This window comes from Apteryx mantelli, chromosome 5 (assembly GCF_036417845.1).
Source record: "Apteryx mantelli isolate bAptMan1 chromosome 5, bAptMan1.hap1, whole genome shotgun sequence".
NCBI classification, from domain to species: Eukaryota; Metazoa; Chordata; class Aves; order Apterygiformes; family Apterygidae; genus Apteryx; species Apteryx mantelli.
Window position 1 is genome coordinate 87,666,303 of NC_089982.1, and position 9,901 is coordinate 87,676,203.

At 67.2% G+C, this 9,901-nt stretch overlaps 1 protein-coding gene across 1 annotated transcript; it reads left to right on the forward strand.

Annotated features, from left to right (window-relative positions):
- The first annotated feature begins 995 nt into the window (after nucleotides 1-995).
- Nucleotides 996-9,598, forward strand: TTC31 (tetratricopeptide repeat domain 31). The gene is made up of 17 exons (XM_067298451.1): nucleotides 996-1,076; nucleotides 1,651-1,712; nucleotides 1,978-2,083; nucleotides 3,220-3,470; nucleotides 4,310-4,393; nucleotides 4,640-4,708; nucleotides 4,982-5,155; nucleotides 5,321-5,452; nucleotides 6,302-6,515; nucleotides 6,851-6,941; nucleotides 7,069-7,210; nucleotides 7,350-7,451; nucleotides 7,536-7,602; nucleotides 7,824-7,968; nucleotides 8,188-8,262; nucleotides 8,686-8,788; nucleotides 8,995-9,598. Exons 3-17 carry the CDS (start codon nucleotides 1,990-1,992, stop codon nucleotides 9,091-9,093), a joined length of 1,842 nt encoding a protein of 613 aa, XP_067154552.1. The 5' UTR covers nucleotides 996-1,076; nucleotides 1,651-1,712; nucleotides 1,978-1,989; the 3' UTR covers nucleotides 9,094-9,598.
- Nucleotides 9,599-9,901: the final 303 nt, after the last annotated feature.

Genomic DNA, 9,901 nt, shown 5'->3' on the forward strand with positions numbered 1-9,901 from the left:
TGTCTGCCAGGGACGTGGCACCGTCCCCTCGGGGCACGGTGCTCCCCCAGCCTCACCTCGAGGGAGGGCTTCCCACAGCTCTTCTCAAGGCCACCATCCCCCATGCTGGATCATCCCCTGTGCCAGGGCCAGGCAGCTGCCCACGGGCAGGGCTGGAGGGAAATGAGCTTAGACCTCATCCGCACGCTAATCCAGGCAGCCGAGGAGAGGGGGACTCGCGCTGATCCCAGGGCGGATGCGCACCTGCCCGCGCCTCCCTCCCATGGCGCTGCCACCAATCCCCTCCACAAACATGGCGCCTTTGGCTGTCTCGCCGGGCAGAACGACACCAACACCCGCAATGCCATGTATGGGAAACAGCAACCGCTCTATTGCGTTACAGCTGCAATTTCATTATGCTGGTACGCTAATTCAAGGTATCATGTAAGAATCTTCTTTAACATGTTACTGGTCTCTATTACTCACTGTCCCCGCAGGGGGACACAGGGCCCCGTCCCTGTCCCGGTGTGGCCATGCCCGGTGCGAGGACGCTGCGAGGGGACATGGGGTCCTGCCAGCCCAGACGTGCCCCATGTGGGGATGGCGTGAGGGGACGCAGGGCCCTGGCCCGGGCCTGGTGTGGCCATGCCCGGTGCAGGGATGCCATGAGGGGACGCAGGGACCCGGCCCAGCACAGCCATGCCCAGCACAGGGATGCCATGAGGGGACGTGGGGCCATGCCCTGCAAGGGGACGGTTTGGGGGGACGCGGGCCATGCCCCGCGAGGGGACGGTGCTTGGGGACGCGGGCCTGGCTGCGCGCCGCCCCCCGCCATGTCTTGAGCCTCGCGGGCCGCCGTCGCGCACGGCTTGCCCTCAGCCAACATGGCGGCCGGGCGGCCTCGCCCTCCCGCGGCGGCGGCGGCGTGCCGCGCTTCCGGTCAGCGCGCAGGCAGAGCTTCCGCGGCGGGCGGAAGCGCTTCCGGCGGCGGCGCGCCGCGGCCATGCTGGGGGCGGGCGGGCTGCGGGGTCCCGCCGGGGCCGCCCTCGGCGACTGCCCCTGGGGCTGCGTGCTGGGCGCGGGCGGCTGGAGCGGCAGTACGGCGGGGGGGAGACCTGTGCGGGGGTCCCGGGGCAGAGCCCAGTGCGGGGGGGCCCCGAGGCGGGGGGCCGGGGCAGGGGGGGCGGTGTGGGGACGCCTGTGGGGGGGGACCGGGCAGGGCAGGGCCGGGCCGGGCCGGGCGGGGATACCGGTGCGGGGCAGGCCTGGTGCGGGGGGGACCCGGTGCGGGGGGGGCCCGGGGCAGAGCCGGTGCGGGGGGCCCGGTGGGGGGGGGACCCGGTGGGGGGGGGGCCCGGGGCAGAGCCGGGGCGGGGGGGGCCCGGTGGGGGGGGGGACCCGGGGCAGAGCCGGGGCGGGGGGTCCCGGGGCGGGGGTCCCGGTGGGGGTCCCCGGGGCAGAGCCGGTGCGGGGGTCACGGCGGCGACAGGAGCCGGGTCCTGCGGCGCCGGTGTCCGGAGGCAGCTGGGCGGCGGGGGCAGCCCCGGGCGGCGCCGGGCGGGACGGGGCGGTGAGGGCCGCCCCCGCCCTGCCCCGTGGCCTCTCGCTGCCGCCGCAGCGTTTCGGTTTCGATTCCGCCGGCGGCTGAGGCTCCGCCGCCTTCTCCCGCAGGACCCTACTGCCCGCTGCACCCCGCGCCCGGCGCCCCGGAGCCCGGCTGGAGGCAGCGGCAGGTGGGTGGCGGGGGCCTCCCGGGGACCCCGCGGGGCAGAGCCGGTGCCCGTCTCGCCGGGAGGGCGGCTGGGGAGAGAGGCCGTGGGGAAGCGCCCTCCTGTCGCCTCCGCCCGGCTCCTGGCCGTGGCGCGGGCGCTCCTGGAGCGCAGGAGCTGGCAGGAGCCCGAACGGAGCGGGGAGCGCGGTGGGGACCGCTCATTCTCTCCGAGCCGGGGCGGCGGGGCTGGCGCGTAGAGAAGCCGCTCCACCTCCTGGTCTCCGCAGACTGCCTTGAACATGCTGCATCGCACTGTGATGGGGGACGTGTTTGGGGCGCAGGATGCGTTCGACCAGGGCGAAGCCAGAAGAGCCGCTGGCCAGAGATGCTCAGGTGATAGCGCTGGGGGAGCAGGCTGAGCTCAGGAGCTGTCTGGAGTGCTCGGTGCTTGGGAACAGCAAGTCTCTTGCTTGCGCTGTTGTGGGGAAGCGACTCCTGTGCTGACTTGTGCCGTCGCCTCCCGGGGCCTGGGATGGTGCCACAGACTGCGGGCAGCGGAAGCTGGCAGAGGTGGGGCACCCACCTCTTCGTTTCCACCCAGCCTGGGAGCTGCTCTTTCTGAAAGACTGGCGGAGCATTTTTCACGCTGGGGCTGCGCTGCTGGGAAGCGCCGGTTTGCCAGCCCTGGAGGGCAGCTCTGGGTGTGGAAGCTGCGGGTTGCTGCGTGCTCCCGGCCCGGCTGGGCCAAGGCTCTGCGTTGCTCACGGCTTCCAGGGTGCCTGGTTAGACACCGCGGCCTTGGCTGAAGAGACTCTCCAGCCTGTGAGGCCGCTGTGTCTCATCCGCGTTGTTTGACCTGCGTGACGGGAGCGCCCGGGTTCTCCCCAGAACCAGGACCCGGCTGGGGGAACACGTGGGCGCAAGCTCGGGGGGAGCTGCGGTCTCCTGCGGGGAGCTCACCTGCTGCGAGCCGCAGACCCGCCTGGCCAACGCGGAGCCTGAACGAGTGCAGCGATGAGCAGAGCAGCTGCTCTCACTTCCCCGCCGAGCTCGGCAGGAGGAAACGCACCCACCTCCCCGGGGACGTATTACAGCCCTGTCTGGGCAGGTCTCTGCTTGGCTCTGCCTTGCCCCTGCACCCTCAGACCCTGCCAGCTCTGATCCCATTTTTTGAGTGCAACCTGCAGTTGCTGCTTGCTGTTGTTTCTAGGCTGTGCTTGGTCTTGTCCGTCTGTTTTGTTGAGCTTGGGGGTGTAACTAGCTGCCTGTTCTTCCTGGGTCTGGGCAGTTGTTGCATCTCAGAACAGCAGGTGAAGCTCGGAGCATCTGTGGCACCTCCGATTCCTCTGCACGCCTGCGGAGACCGTTTGCTGTTTCAGTGATGGCGCGGGAGGAGGTGTCAGGATAGAGACAGCTGTTTCTAGTGTCATGCGGTTGCAGGAGGAGAGCAGCGGGACGTGTCCGGCTCTGACGCGTGCGGCAGTGCCCCTCTCTTCTCTCTCCTGAGCGCGGCCGTTCTCCCTGCACAGACTGGGAATTCCGCTACAACCCCGGCAACCTGGAGCCCTCCAGTGAGGAGGAGGACGAGGAGGAGGAGTGGATTGATTACAGCCAGGACTGTAACATGTGTGATGAGGACAGCAATCCCCACTACAACTTCTGCGGGTTCAAGAAGTCTTTCTTGTGCAAGGACCCTCTGTCTGCTCGCTCACCCCAGCGCTTCTTAGACACAAGAATGCACGTCGCGAACCCGCCCTGGAAGCAGCAGGTTACACCTGAGGTAACTGAGATCAGAGAGGTACTCTCCCGGGCTCAGTGCGCCCTGTCTCTTCTCCATAGGTGCTCTGTGTCCTCGCTTGTCACCTCCCCGCCCGCGCAATGTCATGTCACCTGGTGCCTCTCGTCCTACCTGCTCGCAAGGCCCGGAGGGGCGAGGAGCTGGTGGTGGTGCAGGGCGCAGGCTCTGCTGTCCCCTCGTGCTGGGGGAGCCGTCCCTGCCGCCCCCCCTCAGGCGTGCTCGACCCACAGGCTCCGGCCGCTGCGGAGCGGGGTCCTGCGGCTGTTGGGGGTGACCCACAGCAGGGCGATTCCCTCGGGCACAGGGACTCTCGCGGGCATTTCCCGTGCCCAGCCCACGACCTCCAGCTCTAGGAGGGGCAACACAGTGCTGTGGGGAAGCCACCTCGGGTCTGTTGAGTGGTTGCTTTGCCTCCTGGCTGGAATAAGGCACGGCTTTTCCGAGTGAGCTGCTCCCCTGCAAGCACCAGTGTTGGCTACTGCAGAGCCACCTTGGGCCGACGACACTTTTGCACAGTGGCTCTTAGGCATGAGTGGCCGAGCTGCATTTTCACTTCTGTGTGAGCATGCAGCTGCTGAGCTGCTGCAGTCTCCTGCCCGCAAACTGGCTTCTAGAGGCTGTGGCTCTTCTGTGAGCTGTCTCCAGTTCCTGGGTGTTGCTGTCAGCCAGGCTGCATGCCCTGCAGCAGCTCTGTGCCACGCACAGAGGCAGCTGAGGCCCTGCTGTCTGTGCATCCCGGGGCTCTGCTGCTTGTGGCATGGTGTTGGGAGCTCATACTTGGTCCAGGGCTTGTGGGGTCACTGGCACCTCTCTTTTCCCAGGAAGCAGAGAAAAATGCAAAGGAGCTGGTGGCAGAGGAAGAGCGAATGAAAAAGAAAGCCGAGAAGAAGAAACTCAAGAAGAAGGTGGGTGTGCCCTGCTGCTGGGCTTTGCGTGCTTGCCCTGCGGTGTGGATACCACTGGCCAGGTTTTCTCTTCTTCCAAACCTTGCTGGTAGCTCTGGGGGGTGAAACATGCCTCATGGGAGAGGACTGGTGCTCACGCTCCTCTCCCTAAGCAGGAGCTGAGGCAAAAAGCTGTAGTTTGGGCTCAGGTTTGGGTCTGTGCTGCTTTGCCTGGCACCAGCTCATGGCTTTCTCTCTGGTTTCCAGAAGCAGAAAGACCGGAAGAGACAAGAAAAATTATGTCGAGAGCTAAAAAACAAGGAGGAGGCTGAACTGGTGAGTGGCTGTGTACCCTCCTCTTGGGCCAGCCAGCCTTGCCCCTGCCTGTCTGTGGGCGTGGAGCTGGGCTCTGCTGCGGCCTGGCACGTGGTGCCTTCTGAGGGGGCCTGTAAATGTCCGAACGTGAGAAGTTGTGGCTGCAAGAGCTGCTGGAGGCTGTCTCCGCAAAGGGTGCCCTAGCCAAGAGGAGAGGTGCGGGCTGGCAGAGCCCTGCTGCCCGCGCAGCAGTACCCACGCAGCTGCCGTCTCACTTCTGCGCTCTCTTTCCAGGGTTCGTCATCTCTGAACGACGCCGCGGGCGCTGGTAGCAGCGACAACAGCAGTGCTGAGGAGGCGAAGGACTGCCCAGAGTCCAGCCCCTCTCGGCGCCCTGGCGAGAGGGCAGCCTGCCCTGGAGAGGAGGGAGCAGGAGGCCCAAAGGCCAGCGCGGAGGAGGTGATGGAGGTGAGGCGCTCCCAGGGTGGGCTGGGCTGAGCTGCATTTCGCTCTGGGCCAGCGTGGTCAGCCCGAGCACTGCGCAGCATCCGCTGTGCTCCCGGCCTGGGTGCCTGCCCCGCGGTCAGGAGCACGTGGCTTTGCGCGCCTCCCTGAGCTGCTCTCCTCTCTCAGGACGAGCTGGACTTGAGCTGCACCTTCGTCTCCAAAGCGTGGCAGAAAGCAGGTGTGAAGCTGCCAGCGCCTGGGAAGGAGAAACCGGCCAAAACTGATGATGCAGAGCCAGACAAGAGGCCCCAGGAGAAAGTGAGTTGGTTCCCACAGCGGCCTCTCCTCAAGGGGGACCTTCCCTGCTGCCCAGGGCGCAGGCTTTCCTGAAGCTGCGGGGTGGGTGGCCTAGGCTGCTCGCAGGCTGAGGCCTTGTGAGCTGGCTGAGTGCAGCTGCAGCGGCTCCGAATAAGATATATAGGAAGCCATGAGTACTTTCAGCCCTGACTGGCTTCTCTCCTCCCATCATGTGGCTGGCCTGACTTGTGAGTTAGGGTTGGGGGGTCCTGTGTAGGCAGAGGGAGCCCCCAGGACTGGAAAGTGCCAGTCACTGGCTTCTCGAGGGGCTGGCTGAGCGTGCAGATCCCCAGGGCCGTACCCCCAGCTGAGAACGGTGCTGTGGTCTGGGCCGCGTGGGTGCTGGCGGGGACGCTGTGCCTGCAGGAGGTTGTGCGGGCAGCTCTGGGCCTGCCTTGCCTGCCCAGTTATGCGGGCTGGGAGCTGCGGTGCCCTCTCTCCCACCGAGGCCGAGCGGTGCGGGGGGGGTGTAGGGCTGTGCGTCCTGCAGTGAGCCCTGTTCCCCCACCAGCAGCTGGGGGGTGAGCTGGGGGGGTGGATGCCCTCCTGCCCCAGCTCTTTGGGGGAGGCTGGACGGGACTGGCAGCAGTGCAAGCGGTTCCCCGTTTGCCTCTGCCTGCTGCCCGGCTCTGCCAGCCCGCAGGTCTCGGCGCTGGGGAGCTGCGGCAAGCAGCGGGCACTTGCCTGCCCTCCCGAGGGATGGGGCAGCTCTCACGGGTCGTCCTGCCTCATCGCCTGGGCTGGGGGGCAGGCCAGGCCCCGCGTCTTGCGGAGCCCTCACCCTCGCCGCCGTCCTTGGCCGCCCTGCAGGCACCCAAGCCCTCGCCGCCATCCTTGGCCGCCCTGCAGGCGCCTGAGCCCTCGCCGCCATCCTTGGCCGCCCTGCAGGCGCCTGAGCCCTCGCCGCCGTCCTTGGCTGCCCCACAGGCACCCGAACCCTCGCCGCCGTCCTTGGCTGCCCCACAGGCGCCCGAGCCTGTACCCCTGGACACAAGCGTGGTGGAGCAGAGCCTGATTCTAGCAGGTCAGTGCCTCAGGCCTCCCAGGGCAGCAAGAGCGTAAGGACGGGCACGTGGGGGCTCTACCCTGCTTCCCCCAGGCTCTGTGGGTAGGTTTGCCCTCAGGAGGGTTTCTTCTCGGCATGCATTCCCATGCCGCTCGCTGGCATGGCAGTTTTTGTGGCTCTGGGCTGTCCCTGACATGACCCAGACGGCTTCTGTCTCCTTCGCCCTGGTCTCCTGCACTCCTCCCAGAAGATGTACGTGTCCCCTGCCGCATGCTGGGGATGCGGCTCTGCTCTCCCAGCTGGGCCGCCTGGAGGGCTGGAGGGTCCGTAGCGGGGTGATGCTCTCCCTGCAGGCTGCGGGAACGAGGCTGCCCAGAACGGTCGCTACGCGGAGGCGGTGCAGGCCTTCACGGAGGCTGTGAAGCTGAATCCCAGGGAGCACCGGTGAGTAACGGGGCAGGGGAGGCAGGCGTCTTCTGGCCCTGGCGCTGCGGATCCCAGCCCTGGTGCGCTCTGGCCAGCTGCGTGCGTAGCGGCCGTGGAGGCCTGGCTGACCTCGGCCTCCCCGCAGGCTCTTCGGGAACCGCTCGTACTGCTACGAGAAACTGCAGCAATACGAGGAGGCTCTCAGGGACGCGCAGGTGTCTCTCGGTCTCCAGCCCAAATGGCCCAAAGGCTTCTTCCGCATGGGCAAAGCCCTGAGGGGGCTGAAGGTACCAGGGCTGGGAGGGGTAGGTGGGGGAAGGGGGTATCAGTGGGGCCGGGCACAGCCCTTTGGGGGGGGCGGAGGAGGGAGACCTGGCCCAGGAGGGGTGCTGGGTGCTGAGGCCCAGGCCCTCTCGTTGGCCCCAGCGCTACGCCGAGGCTGTGAGCACGTTCGAGGAGCTGCTGCGCCTGGATGGCTCCTACGCGGACGCAGCTGCCCAGCTGGAGGACTGCCGGGCCCTGCTGCGGGTGAGCCCCTGCCTGCGCCGGCAGTGCTGCTCGTGCTCGGCTGGCAGCGCGGCAGGGCCTGATCTCCTCTCCTCTCTGCTGCAGACCAGCCCTGGGGGTGTCCCGGTACAGTCCCTGCTGGAAACCGCGGAGCTTCTGCTGCCCCTGTCTGGTAAGGGACCCTGGGCACTGAGGTCCGGTTTTGCTTTGGACCCGTTAGCGGAGCTGGCAGCTGGGATGGTGCTGGGGCACCTTGGGCTGGCGATCTGGGGGGGTGCCGCAGAGCTGGTGGGGAGCAGGGGGGACCTTGGGGCTGAGGGCAGCCTGCGGTCTGTAACACGCTGCCCGGTCTGGCCCGTGGAGCCTGCTGAGCCCTGGCCTCCCTTTCGGCAGGGGAGCGGACGAGTGGAAGCTGCAGTGACACGGACAAGAATGGGTTTGTCACTGTCACGAACTCGAGGAGCCATTCGAAAGGCCTGGCCCGGGCAGCAGTCGCAGCTAGCAGCAAGCAGACCTTGCCCCCGCAGCATCCGGCCAGGTAGGAGGAAGGGCTGGGTGGGAGGCACAGAGAGCGGGCTGGTGGGGACTGCGCAGCGCTGGGCTTGGCCGCCGAGGGTGCCCCCTGCTCGCGGGGGGGGGGCAGCGGGCGGGAATGGGTGAATCCCATAGCTTGCACACGGAGCTGGTGATGCTGGGGAGTCCTCCAGCTGGTGCACAGGAGGGAGCCGGCTACCGGTGATGCTGATGTGGTTGGCAGGGACTGCTATCCTTTGTGGGTCGGGAACATCACCGCCAGGATCACCGAGAAGGTGCTTCAGAGCTCCTTTAGCCGGTGAGTGTCTCCCCAGGCCTGGAGACCCTGCGTCTGTCCTGCTCCGTGAAACCCTCCCTGTGCTGAGACCCTGTGGCTGCGGTGCCCTGCCAGTCCCATGTCTGTGCTCTCCCATGTAACCGTCATTGAGCTGAGACCCTGTGCCCACAGTGCCCCGCTAGCCCCACATCTGTCCTGTCCCACGTGACTGTCCCTCGGCTGTGTCCCCGTTCCCTGGTGCTCCTGGCCTGCAGGCGCTCGGCTTGTGAGTCCCCAGACTGCCTGGTGGTTCACTGCCTCCGGGAGCTGACGCCAGTCTGTCATGTCGCATCTTGGCTCTGTCTCTGGGCTGTGTTTCGCGTTCCCCAAAGAGCGAGAGCAAAATGTAGGTGCCGGGGCACCTCTGGGGCAGAGTTAGTTGCTAAGACCCTCTCTACCCCGCAGGTTTGGGCAGATCCGCTTTATCCGGATGCTCCCAGAGAGACATTGTGCCTTTATCAACTTCACGCAGAAAGCAGCAGCAGAAGCGGCCTACAGGACCATGCTGGTGAGCTCCGGGGTGGGGGACAACGCCATGGGGACCCTGCAGCCCCTTGGATGCGGGGGGAGCACAGGATACACCAGGAGCGGGAGCCTGCAGCGAGGTGGGGGCTGTCCGTGGCTCTGCACTGCAGCCCTGCTCCTGTCCTTCCTCTGCGTGGGGAGCACCTAGGCCTGGGGTGGGGGCCAGCGCTGACGGCTCTCCCTCCCCAGGGTGCTGATGTGGAAGGGACCAAGCTGGTGCTGCAGCTCAAACACCCTTCCCACGCAACGCCGCCCCCCGGCAGCACCCAGAGACCTGCCGTGAGGTAGGTGCCTCCGCGGCGGCTCCCCTAGCCAGGACGTCTCGTGCGCTTGCGGCGAGCGGAGCTGAGCCCTGTACGTCTTGCACCACTGGGACGACGCGGAGGAGCCGGGCCCTTGGTGCTGCCCCGTGTCCTCGGCAGCTGGCCCCAATGGACTGCCAGGACGCGACAGTGTGTGGCTCTGGGCCGCGTCCTGTCCTGTCCTGTCCTGGGAGGGTGCACAGCTCCGAGTCCCTGCTCCCCAGGGAGCCGGCTCGAGTGCCTGCTGGCTTGGAGAGCCCTTCCTGGTGAAGCTGCAGCAGTGAAGGCAACAGCCCCTTGTGACGCTTGCCCCCGAGCTGCAGACTGGCGAAGAAGCGAGCGCAGCGGCGTTAAGACCTTCCCATTGCCTTTCTGCGGGAGCCTGGGGCTTTCCGCTCGGCTCCCCCCCGGCTGGGCGGCTGCGCGTTCCCTGGGAGCCCGGTGCTGGTGGCATTTGGGTTATCCTGCACCGGGCAGGGTCCACCCTTGCAGCGGTGGCTTGTGGCCCTGCGTTGGGGTGTTGGAGCAGGCAGCGCCCAGCCCAGGGAGGAGCTGGGGCACCTGCTCCAAGGGGCCCCCTGCTCTCTCATAGCCCGGCACTACGTGGAGCCCACGGCTCTGGGGGTGCAGTGCAGGGGGCTGTGGCCCTCTCTGCAGGCAGCAGGACCTGCCCCTGCCCTGGCGCTTTTGGGAGCCAGGCTTCACCCCGGCCCCGTGGCTGGGGCACGCTCTACCTCGTGCCACCTTGAGTGGTTGTGCCTTGTGGGGTCATGCCTCGTGTGGGGTCTGCAGCC